The sequence below is a fragment of the Tigriopus californicus genome, chromosome 7 (genome assembly GCF_007210705.1).
Source record: "Tigriopus californicus strain San Diego chromosome 7, Tcal_SD_v2.1, whole genome shotgun sequence".
In the NCBI taxonomy this organism is placed as follows: domain Eukaryota; kingdom Metazoa; phylum Arthropoda; class Copepoda; order Harpacticoida; family Harpacticidae; genus Tigriopus; species Tigriopus californicus.
This window is the reverse complement of record NC_081446.1, coordinates 3,160,579-3,174,540: the sequence shown is the minus strand read 5'-3', so window position 1 is coordinate 3,174,540 and position 13,962 is coordinate 3,160,579. Positions and strand designations below refer to the sequence as shown.

The window sequence follows — 13,962 nt, the reverse complement described above, 5'->3', positions numbered from 1 at the left end:
GAAGATACTCGGGTTCTCTTCTTATTAGTCTACGTGCCCCACAAATGTCTGAATGGTCATTGAGAAATGATGGAGTGTAGGTTGGGCTTCTACCAGAAGCCCGACACGATCGCAAAAATGAGCTTGACCTTCCCGTGAAGAATGAAGTCTTACTGGAAAGGTGGTCGGTCCCAAATGTGCTCCAATGAGGGTAAACACATTTTGGTGTTGACTTGCAATAAAGACATGGATGACATCGACCAATTTTATGGCAACACCATGGGACTTTTCGAGTCCGGTTACGACCCCCAGCCCCAACAACACATTAACTTTAATGAGATTCTACGACGGCTCCACCATAATCAACAGAGTACAAGCTTCGAAAGAAAGAGAGTTAGCTCCTGGAAAGTGCCCAATTTTCGTTTGAAAGTCATCAAAGTCAACACAAGGGAGTTAGTTGACTGGTGAACTCATGATGTCTGTACCTACCTTGTTCTCCATATCCTTGTCTTTGAAGGTGAGTCTGAATGGCTTGATATGATCTCGTTTCATGCGCTTGTTACTCGCGATCTCCATGGAAATGTCAAGCAAGTTATCAACCTCATCTGCCAATGTGGTTGGCCTTTGGACGCTTTTCAAGTCACCGTGAATGGACGGATGTCGTCCAGATGCTTCCACTTCATCTTCAGTCATTTCAAGCTGGAAGGGAAAAAGGAAATTGAATTCCTTCACGGAACCCAGAAACGACGAGCACGGAGAGCATCCTCGCTTGTCGACTCGTCCGACTTCGTACGAGTACATGAGGGCGACAACTCACGTTTTCAAATGGTATCTCAGGTTTCCAAGTCCCACCCGGCTCATTGCCATCGTCTTCGACCAAAGTGGAGAGTGAGGAGGCCATGGTGCCATTCCCATTAATGGCACCGCCATTCATGGTGGCGACTGTGGTGGTGTTCGTGCCCTCCACCGAGGTGACCACCAACTGAATACCCGAACCCACGCTTCCATTGCTCGTCTGCTTCTTTAATTCGCCCGCTTTGTTATTGTTGTTCGGGGCGGGTTGGCCTTCTTTGGCCATGGCGTTCACGGCCACGCCTACAACTCCATGATTGGATGTTTCGGATTGGCCGGAGGAGCGACGGCGATGATCCTGTTGATCAATTTCGAGTTATTCAGGAATAGTTTAAGAGGCTCCTGAACTCATTTGTAGGGAAATGGTGATTGTATGATGGATGCTCATGTCTTTTAGAAATCCCAGACTTTACGTGCTCCCTTATGTGAATGCTTAGAGTGAAAATGACAATACATAAGCAATAATCAATAACAAGCTAGTGTATTACGAGTTCATTGATTGATTGATGGATTGATAATACATTATTCATTTTATCATGGAGATTTGTACCTCAACTTGGAATCTTACCGTTTTCTTCAGCTTTCCTTTTGGCACCGTCGGAAGACAATCATGGAGACAAATTGAATTTCTAGTCGGCTTTCCGCCGTTGCCGCCCGCTTTGCCCACAATCAGATATGTCTCGATGCGGAAATCCGCCAAGAACTGATCCCGATCCCCTCCATTGCCGGGCTCCACGTCATAGGCCCCATTCAGGTTATCCAATACCGCTCGGGAGACGTGCACCCGTCTTGAAAATGGAAGTAAATGACAGTTGTCACCGAGCATTGTCGAAGTACAAACACGCACGAACCGTCCCCGTGATCCCTTACCCTGGAATTCCACCTGACTCCATTTTGTTGGCAATGGTGACATCATTCGACCAGACGTCAAACTGCCACTTTCGAAGACCAAGGACCCCACACAGAACGGATCCTGAGTGCACACCAATTCTCATTGCCAGTTCCACCTGAAGTTGAAAATGGAACGGGATTACTCGACGCTCGTGGCTCATTTTTCAAGTGGAACCAAGCCGAAAAGTTCGATTTGGAAGCATCTTAACAGCGATAAGAAAGAAGGGGAGGGGGGGACTTGCCCCAAAGCTAGACGTCGAGTGGAAGAAGTCGCTTATTGGTATTCAATGGCTCCAAGGTTCTTGTGAAAATTGTCTTGATGGAGAAATTACGCATCCCATGGCACTCACAAGACTCCTAAGTTGCGAGTGGAAATGGGAGCATCATCCGTTCCCCCCCNCAAAAAAAAATGCACTTGTCGGTGTTTCAAAAGGACCCTTTAGACACGATTTCATTTGGCTGAGGTAATATCTCGAGACTGGTCCTAAGCCCCTCTTTCCAGTGTCCCTTTGATTTGGTCATGGTCCTTGCTTGGTTAAAGTGGGTCCAATTGGACCCAAGCACAAATGTGACCAGACTTGGAAATGTCTTGGACCAATCAGAACTCAAAAAGGAGACCTGCGAGAGACACTTCATTTTGAGCTGCGTCTCCAGACACCCTTGGCAAGAATTCAAAAGCCATTGAGATCCAAATTGCTTAACTTTCATTAAATATCACACACCATGGTGGGAAAACTTTTTTATTCTTACTAACCGCTCATGCAAGTAGGTTGGTAGGTACTTTTAATGAAAGATAGCATCTTGGCATAGAATCATATCATTCAAATACTTTAGGGTCGCTTTAGCACCAGATCATCTTTTTTTACTTATTACTGAGCAAGCTTTTGGCAGTTGGAGCTACTTTAGTTTCCTTCTCTTTGTGGCAGGACTTTTTTTAAAGTGTCCCTCCAACTCGTCTTGAATGGACCACAACTTGTTTGCGTTCTGATGCGGTCACAGGAAAAGGGTATATTTGTCCATACATTCAGCAATTGGCTCCCCAAAAGTTTCCAGGAATGGCATTAACGTGCCGGGGTTGTTGTATGATTTATGCCATTCCACGCGAAGAAAGAAGCTCCTTCGTGAATAAAGTGTCCGAAGAAGAAGCTATCCATTAAAAAGTGCACTTGCTGGGGCTTGTGAATAATTCCAGACCAGATCTTGAAACTGCAGATCACTTACTGTACCTTTCTTTCACTTGAGGAAAGCTCAATAGGATGCAATTTCTCAGTTTTAACTCATTCCCCACCTTTTTTGCGCATTGCGACAAGTTTGCTCAAAGTAAAATTCAAGAACACGTTTCTTGGTAATTTCGTCGCTTGCTCATTCAAAGTGTCAGCCAATGGTAGGATCGGTTTTCCCTGGCACCTTAGGCGATTACAAGTGATTCTCATTTAGTCTTTGAATTCGTAGAATATGCTTTGGCCTTCTTGGCTAAGCCAGGGGACAAACCATCCCAATCCCAATGCGAGCACTGGCAAGGGTACCCATATTTCACACGTCATTGACATTTATGACCGGGTCCTTGGCGCCTTAGATCCCGATACTTTGGGGCTCTTAAAAGGGCACATTTGTTTACTAAGAGCCTGCCACTTCTGACCTTGGCGACAAGGGGCTCGAAAACGAGAGGGGAAGAAGGCCTTTCTTTGACCCAAGATTCGACATGATTAGCATATAGTGTAGTTGTGAAGCAGCCAAACTCCTTTCCCACATGGCCCTTTGAGACTAGGATTTATTTTCAAGACAAGCTGAACCGAAGAGTGAGAGTCTAGTCTACTTAGAAAAAAAGGCCATAAATTCTCTTTGGGATGGTTGGCCAGATCAAGTTGAAGTGGGAACAGCAAATGGGAGCCTTCGGACAGTCTTACTTCTCTAAGGGAGATTGGGGGTTCAGAGCCGCTGGAATCAGAGAATCAGTTTGAGCTTTGCGAATGAAACTCACTCAGAGACTATTAATTAAGTGGATGCACAAAAAATGCAAAAAAACATGGGCAAATTTCCGGATCCGCAAAAGACATACACAAATGCATCTTAGAGTGCTGGGGAGATTGCAAAAAAAAAAAGCGTTCTCCCGATGCTTCTATTCATTTTAAATTTCCTCGAGGCAAGCATGTTTTACTATTGCCTTTTCAAAGACTGTTTAATAAAGTATGAACAAGGTTGTCGGCAAACAATGATCCTTGGAGCAAAAAAGAACGACCAACTCAAGGCCCTAAGGCTTTGTTTTGTGTCCATGATTCCGAAGCCTTTTGCCAAGACTCTTTTAAGACGGGCCAAGGCTCCAAGGTTGTGTTAATATCGCCAAATGCACAAAAATTTCAGGCATGCGCAATAAGAAGAAGTTACTCCACGTCTATCAGCAAATTTGACGGAATATAAGTCTTCAGATTTGCTCGTGAGCGCAAAGTAATGACCTTGTTTCAGGAAAAAGATTACATCAAGGTTGGTTGACATAATAAAAAATAAGTTAAGGCTACTATTTTCTTTTTTGCACTTACAAATCAAATTCATCGACAGTTGAATGGGCAATAGCAATTAAGGATTCATCTTACTTATCGCCTTTTAACAACGACGAAAGCTAATGAGTCAAGTCATATCCTTCATACTTTCGACAATCGTCACATCGCGTTCCAAGACACCCAAGATACCCAAAGAACCAAATTGGTTCAACATATATTAATGAACGGAAAATCCAAATGAAGACGTTTTTGGGCTAGATTTTTTTATTTGGTTCTTCAACCAGCAGTGCTGAAAAAAATCAATCAACAAAGTGAATTGTAATGAAGTTTGAAGTTTGCCACTTGAAACAAAAGTCCTAATTAATTAATTCAAAAGTTCCTTCAGACGTGCTAGACTGGTTTCAAGCAAATGTCAACTGTGATTGTTGCTGCACGTTCCAATGAAAAAGCCTTCAAAATATCAGGTCAAGCTCGATATCATGGGACATGCACATTTTTACTTCCTTCCTTTAGTCACTTTCAGATTCTTTCCCCATGTTAATCTTCATTTCAATGGGGTAAACAGATTAATTCATCTCAATATTTGCTTTGCTCTGTTTTTCTTTTTATGTCTTTCTCTTGGTCCCTTTTTTTCTTATAAATTCGAACCGATATGATTTTCTTCAAGCTATTTAAATTTCATTTTGTATTTCTACCAACTTTATTGACTATCTATGTCATGTCTTCTTTAATTTGCCCAGGTCCTGGTGAAAACAAGCTTTTGCTTAACAAGAACCTGAGGAATTACATGCTCATGAAATTGTTGATAGATCAAGATGCTAACTCAAAGATTAAATGCCGACATTATCCAATCATGATCAAAGTGTTCCTGTAGTAAATCTATCTATCTATTTCTCTTCAGTAACAAACGCCAAACATAAAGAAAACAACATTATTGAATTGACATTGGTCAAAAGGTAGGCGTAGTATTGATGCTTGACCTCTAACATGTCTTTGAAGGCATGTCAATGCGAAGCAATTACCATTTTATTGCAAATATTTTTGAAAAAATGTATAATTTTGAAAATGACCATTCCAAATTCTCAAAGTTGTCAAATTACTCTAAATTGGAAACAAAGTCCATTTGCATCAAAGTTGTAAAAGCTAAAGTGATTGTTCAGCTACGTGGAGTAGGAGATACAATCAAGCATCATCGAAGAAATAAAAGGCCGATCCTTGTAAAAAAAAGGCCCTCTCACAATAACGTCCCAGCGGTAGGAACGTGAACTAACTACCCTCTGAAAACCTCTATGAGTGAGATGACTCGATGGTCTATCAAACGCGAGATCGTCGTCGTCTCCGTTTCTTACCGAACTCCTCTTCCGCTTGACCAAATTGATGGCTTTGATCATCTTAAGGCCAAGTTCCACACAACAGTTGGCGTGGTCGGCTCTGGCCACGGGAAGACCCGCCACACAATAGTAGCAATCACCCAGGAGCTTGATACGAAGGCAGCTGCTTTCCTGTAAGTAATCATAAGAATAGAACGTAATCTTCAGGAGAGCGACACTTTCAACCAAATGGAAGGAGACAATGATAGGCTGACAAAGACAGCCTTTGTGCAAGAAATGTGGGAGCTGAATTTCTTCTCCTCAAAATACAAAGCAAAGACCCTCTTTAGGGGCGGGATGACAGAGCGAGTGGTCTTTAAAAAACCGAAACGCTTTCGCTCACGAATTATTTGTTCTTGACGATGAGGTTTGACATTATTTATGGCAAATGCAAGTTAACCAATGTCGCGTACTTCATTATTCCGCATAATTGAGATGAGCATGTAGCAGTAATTATTATTCTCGGGGCTGTGGGATAAGGCATTGTAGCTCAAAGAATGGTTCTTCTTGTATTGTATAAGTACTATAAGAGATGTTTGAGGCTGAAGGATAAGGCTAGAAATGCTATTCACCACAGGAAATGCTTAAACGCGATGAAGGTGACTTACTGTCTGTGTTTGACTAGCATGGATCTACTTAGATGGATGTACAGAACAGGGATTACGCTCTCTTTAGCTTCTCTCATCTCACCATTTATACATGAAAACCAATGCAAGGCGTGTTTATAATCTCAAAGCTGTAGTCTCAAAACAGGGTTGGTCTTTGACCTTCCTCACATTTTCATTGCACTTGAGAACTGAGTTTGGATATCTAGATCCCAAGCTGATTAAGCATGAGCTAAAACAACGTAACGCTCAGTTATTTTTGGTGTTTCTTTGAAATGTACAGGGTGTTTGAGCAAAACTGCCCAATGTTGAACTTTTGATTAATGCTTCCTGTAACTTTGTAACTCTCAGCAATGAGACGTGACAAAACTCGGAAATGGTTGACAAACCAGGTTTTATGAATATATTGTTCCTAAAACCCTCAGGGCTTACTATATATAGGATTTGAGGGAAAGACTTGGGTCCTAATAATATCCCTCTCAAGTTAGTTGGAGGACAACTTTGTGAAGGAGAGCTAGGAGAGTCCACATCATTCAATCCCCTTATGGAAAGATCAAAAAGGGCTGCTGACAGGTGGGGTAAGTTGATTCTAAGAGTCTTAATAACCTCTTCTAATTTTCATGTGAGTCATGCAAACACTAAACAAGAGCTGTTTTCTGTTGCTACTGGTTCATCCCTACTTGATTTGTCGCATGATGTTGGCGTTTAAGTCATATTGTAATAAAGAAGTTTTGTGAGAAGAGGCTCACCAAGACTCTTAATATCCCACGTGAACTCAATCATTCAATCTTTTTGTGGGGCTCAAAAAGGTGATTGACTCAAAATGTCCTTTCCAGAAGAATGAGCTAGGGCCTTGTGCCTTGTATTTCGAAGAGTACGACAGTGACAGTGATGAGCGCACCATAGCGGTTGAATTTTGAACCTTCAATTCCGTTCCAAAGCAATGAGTTTTCATTGCTCCCACACGCAAATCAAACACATTGGAATAAAAATTGGCAGCTCTACGAGTTACATATGGCTTTAGATACCCTTCGCGTACCCTTAAACGTACTTTGAACGTTTTAAACACCACTTAATAACCACTTTCTACATTTTCTGTTGAAAGATACATAATTTGAATCCGGTGTTGCTGCAATTGCCGTTAATCATATTTGAAGAGTAACCTAAGCCTTAGAACTCACCCTTTAAGGCACAGACATTTACGAAAAAAAGGTTTGGGTTGGATCTGGGACCCACGTCAACTCATTGCTTTGGAACGGAATTGGAGGTTCAAAATTCAACCGCAATGATGCGCTGATCTCACTGCCGTACTCTCCTAAGTGTGAACTATCTCAAGACTTCACTTACAAGTTGACAAGTTTGTCATCTGACTATCTTGAGGGGAACATTATTTTGATTTGTGTCTCTTTCAGGACCCGCATTCTGGCGTTAAAGATTAGGTATTAAATAAAGCAAAAAAATACGTTTGCCTATTCTATCTGAGTCTTTTGTAAAAGTGTCTATGTCTCATTGCTGACAGCTATACAAAGTTACAGCAAATATAAATCGGAATCACAAAACGATCAATTTTGCTCGACCACCCTGTGCATTTTGACCAAAGCTCAAGATTGAGATTCAACCTTCTCTGTATTCGTACCGTGTCATTTCTTTGTGGAATTGATCAACATCTTTGATTTTCATTTTCCAAGCCTTCTATTTGGTCACAACTCAATCTCCAGAGGCGTGTTTATCAAGGCTTTTTAAGTTAGCACAAGCATATGGACTCCACTCAGTATGAAAATTCATCTACTCAAGTGGTGGGATGATTTTCAAACTGGGTAACGTTCACATGCTTCCTCTGAGGTAAGTAAGAGTTTTGAAAATACCACCTCAGTTTAGACTTTAGTACACCCTTATCGGTCCAAACTACATCGAGTACAAACTCAAATGAGTAGTGAACTTACATTGGCAAGTTTGTCGAACCGAGCGAAAAGATCGTTGAGGATTCGAACGAGTTCTTCGGGCTCGCAGGTGGTCGAAAGAGCTACAAATGGAGAAAAGGCGAAATGTCAGATGTACACGCTCATTCCCCCTGGAGGGAATCTCAAAGCGTATTGATATTCACTTACCCGTGAATCCCTTGATGTCCGCGAACAAGATGGAGACCTGTTCATAGCGGTGAATATAAATTTTGTGGAATTGCTCGGGCTGAAAGTCTCCAATGGCCTTTTCCTCTTCCAGGGCGATATCACGGATCATTTGTTGGGCCACGAACGACGGCAAAACTGCATGAAATATATACACACTCGAGAGAGCCAGACTCGAAATGGAAAAATGCACGATTTATGGGACGTTTATGAACAATACTCGGCTTTAGAGAGCCCACTGCTAGATTTGGCGTGAACTCGTTCACAAACTTTGAAACTGTACAATCATTCGCAGGAAAGGAAAACCAAACACGAAAACCTGAAGGGGGAAAAACTCGCTTGATGTGACACTCCATGGCAGAGATGGATGCCCTGAATGGCCCTAAAGTGGCAACACTTGACATTTTCTGTCCCCAGTTTGCGTTGTGAAGTCATCACTTTTGCTTTGTCGAGTTTGAAGACTCCTGTTTTTAGAAGTTTTTTGACGTCGCTTGCAGAAGGCCATTTCAGTCCAAATACGATTTGTTCTCATCTGGCTCTTAAGGGCATTGGTTTCTCATTTGGCAGCGAGAATAACGGACCTGCTCTTCAGACTGGAAATATTGGGTCATTTCCGTGTCAGGGCAGTTGGCACCAGGGTTGCTAAATTTGAATGCCCATTCAGGAAGTGTTCCCAGACTCAGAGAGATTGCTCCTCAAAGTGGAGCGGAAATGGAAGGTTGGATAAAGAATGCCTGCCTGCCTGGCTTTTTGAAGATCCATCAATTTTCGTCAGTTGGAATGATTCTTGGCACTCGCTAGTTCTGGATGGATCTTTCCGCTCGAGTTTGCCAGTCATTAGTCTCGGGGATCAACAAAAAATCAACTTGTTAGCTGATCCCTTTGGCCATCTCCACGTTTTCATGCGCGTTTCGTATTTACTAATCCCTTCCTAAAACTTGGCTCAAATACATACTACACGTAGTATATCCCAGACACACGATTCGTCCCAAGTTTCAAACCTCGAAAACAAAACTTGTACTTGGAGCTCATTGAATGTGTTTTCATCTCTGATGTTAGCATTCAAATAACCCACTTTGCAACACGGAAAATTTGCTACACGCAGAACCAAGAAAGCCCCCCCCCCCTTCAGAAGATGAGTCACACGTGTCTGTTTTCTTCCTGTCTTCTCATGGGCACCCAAAAAAGAAGCAAAGACTTGAAATGATAAAAAAGCGCGGATAACTTACCCGAGAGAAGGAGTCTTTCTTGTCTCTCATTTTCTTTCTGTGTTTTGAACCTGGTCTCGAGAGATCTTCGGGTCTCCAGGAAGGCCTTTCGTTGGGCCCGCTCGGTTAGGTATTTCGTGTACAGACCGATCCAATTGACTCCCAAATAAAGAAATCCGATCGAAAACACATTCCATACCGCCTGAAACAAACAACCAGGGAAATTAGGTCACCAAGGAGGGAGACAACGTGAAGACACTCCCAATATCAAGAGCCACGTGGACGATTGGCAATCGATGGGAATACTACTCGATTAGCCACGAAGAAACAAACATGACGAGTCCATTTCGGAAGCAACTGGGCCTTTTGGCCTTGATATGTCGGTCAATTCCGACGTCTCAGCCAAACCAAAGGGAGGTTCATGCCAACCAAGGACACGACCCTGTTCTGACGATGAGACATGTCCATTGGAAGTGTGAGCTCATCGCATTTTTTATGCACTTCGATAAACCGAATGTTCTTCGATATTGAAATTTCAATTCAAAGTCCAATCATGAATCCTTAACTCCGGTCTAAATGAAAGCTATTTTTCCCTTGAAGACGCTTTCTAGCTTACGTACAAGCTGACAAATAAAACTTTTGACATTGTCTTAGTCTTTTGTTATTAGGGTTTTCATCGATTACGGAGATCTCGATCCCGAGACTCGAGACTCGCCTTTCAGACTTAGTTATTCTTTTTTATCTTTACATAATTCAATATCTTTGCCATGAGTATTAATCACCAGATCCCAAAGAGACTAACTTTTCCAATCGTCCTAGCCCGCCAAACTATAACTATTTGTGGATTCGAGTGGGGATAGTTTTTCTTCGAAAACGCAGGAAATCTCGGAATCAGGATTCTCGAGGGGCAAACACTACTTTTAGGGGATAATTCGCCAACTTGCCTTATCATCCCCGTTATTAATTTTAGCTGGCAAAACTGAATGTGGCCACCTAATGGAGTTTCCAGGTTTTGATTAGACCATGAAAGCATGCCGAGTGTGCATGCAATGAATGCTTTTTATGCCGAGGTTGTTTTGAAAGTGCTCATGAAACATGAAGGTGCTCTTTAAACTGGCATGGTGACAAAAATGCGGACGTCGCAAAATTTGGACCACGAGGTTATTTTGATTCTGAATCGCAATTGCCACACCCATGTGACATTTGCTGAAGTTGGGATAATTCACGGACTTCTAGAGGTGTGGACTGCAAACGGCCTCTCCTGAACCGTTCATCTTATTCCAAATAAGCATTTCATAAAAATACAAGATCTTGTTGAAAAGATGAACTTGGCCAAATTTGAGCCCAAACCTATGCATAGGGAACTCAGGAGACATGGTCAAAATTATGTGGTAAACAATAAATAGAGATCGAATTTTTGACCGCTCTTGGTCAGCTAGATTAGCTCTTGACAACATAACTTTGAAATGATCTACTTATTTGAAGAGATCTAGGTTTCTTATTTTCTTACTTTAATTCAGAAAATGGCTCAGAGTTGCTCTGACCAAGAGTAAGCCTATTTGGCGGGAAGCTCGTTCGCAGTCCATATTCCTAGAAGTCCCTGGATAATTCCAAGTTCTAAAAATCAATCAGTTTTCGATCAACCCTTGCCATCCTGGTATTATCTAAAGTGATTGAAGTTAACTTTTTTGAGAATAATTTTCGAACTAATCTAAACAAAAATGTAAAATCACATTTGAATAGGCATTTCATCAACCTAAAAGCATCGATTATGGTGAAGACACAACATAAAAGCTGGCATTTTTATTTATATTCAGTTATCTCAGATTTTGGTCTGGAAAGTTTTGGTGTGATTTTGAGCTTTTAACCATAAAAACGGTATATCAACCTACTTTCAACCAACTGGCATGGGAATTCAGCAGACTTGCAACATGTCAAGAATGAACGCAAGATCGGCCTGGAACTAGTTCCCCATATGTCACACTATCATTCATTATTAATTGGACTGGACCAAAGACCAAAGGCGTGATCCACATCCACGCATGGGAACGATCCCTCCTCCAAGTGGCGAAACCAAATCTTAGTGCCAAATATTATTGAACGGGAGGACGGCAAAGAAAAGTTGTTGTTGAGGAGGCAGCGGTGTGTCGCTTTCTGGGCACAAAAAAGTTTTCCCACTCATCTGGCAGAGTCCTCTCTTTATACTTTCTACTTTCGGAGGACATTCCTTTCTTTTGAGTTGGACCTTCAAAGAAAATTCTGGTATGATGCCGCAAAAAAGTTGGCTCTTTTGGGCATTTCCTCTCGTCTAACTTGGGTTAAGAGTTCCTTGGAGCAAGTGCCACTACTAGACACGAAGAAGGAGCAAGAAGCAAACCATATACGTAATCATGTCAAAACATGACAAGTCATCGTTGAGAAGGAAAGCCCTTCTTCTGCGAAAATAGCTCCATCAAGCCTTTCAAGAATTTCGTCTTTGGTGCATGTAGTCGAATCTGAGAGCGTAATCTCATCTTTCAATCAGGAATGGAACTGCCCGTCTAAATTTAAGCTTGTCATCACTCCGTATAAAAAAGTTTGGCTCAAAGATCCCACTGTTTTTATCTCGCTTAATTCAGTTCCCTGTAATAATGGATAGAATTGACCCTAAGCCCACTCTTGTCGTTTGGGTAGCAAGGGAGACCGATTTAAAAAAATGAGAGATAATGAGGGCTTTCAAGTTGGCTTCATCAATTTTCGATCTCATTGCTGAGATGACCGACTGAATTCAACAAAGATGGTACACAAGGGAGCAATAAAATAGAACATAACTCTCAAGCCATTCCTAAGCCACAACAGATTTTTCGAGTTACAGGAACTAGTTGTTTACCAGATGAAATGTATCATTCGAAACTTCAAAATATTGCCCGACTTGGCTTGAAGGAGCTTAAACTATTTGCTAATGTCATTGCATTAAGGGCAGCTTTACACTACGATGGAAAATCAGGATTGAACCCGTTTAAGGATGGAATTAGGACTAGTGCTGGGGCGGGTTTTTTCCATGCGAGTTCTTGTTCGACTTGTGCCCAGTGAAAGATTCGAGAGTTTTGCCGAACTCGCCCCAGCACTAGTCCTACTTCCACCTTCAAACCGGATTCAATCCCAGTTTTCCATTGGAGTGTAAATCCGCCCCTACACTGCGGATACAGGGCGGATTTACACTAGGATGGGAAACCAAGATTGAATCCGGTTTGAGGATGGAAGTAGGACTAGTGCTGGGGCGGCTCCAGTCTTTCACTGTACTAAAGTCGAACAAAAAGACTCATTTTGCGAAAAACTCGCCCCAGCACTAGTCCTAATTCCATCCTTAAACGGGTTCAATCCTGATTTTCCATCGTAGTGTAAAGCTGCCCTTAATGCAATGACATTAGCAAATAGTTTAAGCTCCTTCAAGCCAAGTCGGGCAATATTTTGAAGTTTCGAATGATACATTTCATCTGGTAAACAACTAGTTCCTGTAACTCGAAAAATCTGTTGGTACAGCAGAATGATACATTTCATCTGGTAAACAACTAGTTCCTGTAACTCGAAAAATCTGTTGTGGCTTAGGAATGGCTTGAGTGTTATGTTCTATTTTATTGCTCCCTTGTGTACCATCTTTGTTGAATTCAGTCGGTCATCTCAGCAATGAGAAGTTGGACGCCATGGAACTGAATAGCCATCCATAATTTCGTCACGATTATGTGTAAGTGTTTTTTGCCGGGTTTTACTGTACATACAATGGCTTTGCATTTCCACAACAAATGCCGAGTTAACTTTCATTTCTTAAAAACCGTTGAAGCTTAGTTTTAACCTATTATTATCTTTATGAAGTGTACTCATTGGTATTAAATCAAAAGGTAAGAAAGGTCATGGGGATGTTTGCAAATTGCTCAATTCTTTGTCCACCCATTGTGTCGCACTTTTAAAACACTATACACATTGAAACGACACAGCGAGACCAAAAGACCACCCATGCATTTTGACCTTTTGATTTTCAAAGGACGCCTCACTTTTCATCTAGACCTTGCAGTGGTAAAACAAACTACCGGCAAAAGGTCTTCCATTTTCGTGGAACAGGGTAATGTATTTTCCCTGTAAGTCACATTGATGGACCATAAAATTCAAACTAGTGGAACTTCTACGCCTTGAAAATTTGCGGAATTAAAATATGGTAAAACCTAAAATCTTAGCTTCATATTGTGCTTGTGGCAATGCAAAGACAAAGTACAATGGTTTACGAGTGGCAAATCTGTAGACATGGTGCGTTCCCATTTGTAGTGTCTACACACACAGGAAATCGATCATTTTTGTTCCAAGAGCAAATCCTGACTGAGGGACCCTAAGACTCATCGGCCAGGTCTGATTCCAAGAACGAAGGATAGCGCACCATAAAGCATATGATTGGTTGCTGT

At 41.8% G+C, this 13,962-nt stretch overlaps 1 protein-coding gene across 1 annotated transcript in view; it reads right to left on the bottom strand.

The window, feature by feature from the left end:
- The window catches only part of LOC131884161 (adenylate cyclase type 8-like), a gene marked incomplete in the record, with an annotated part of 51,667 nt that overhangs the window by 17,646 nt on the left and 20,059 nt on the right, over nt 1-13,962 (bottom strand). Inside the window, 8 exon segments of the mRNA XM_059231840.1 lie at nt 469-678; nt 797-1,129; nt 1,400-1,619; nt 1,702-1,838; nt 5,570-5,722; nt 8,139-8,218; nt 8,304-8,459; nt 9,551-9,731. Of these exon segments, the coding sequence (XP_059087823.1) occupies nt 469-678; nt 797-1,129; nt 1,400-1,619; nt 1,702-1,838; nt 5,570-5,722; nt 8,139-8,218; nt 8,304-8,459; nt 9,551-9,731 (1,470 nt within the window).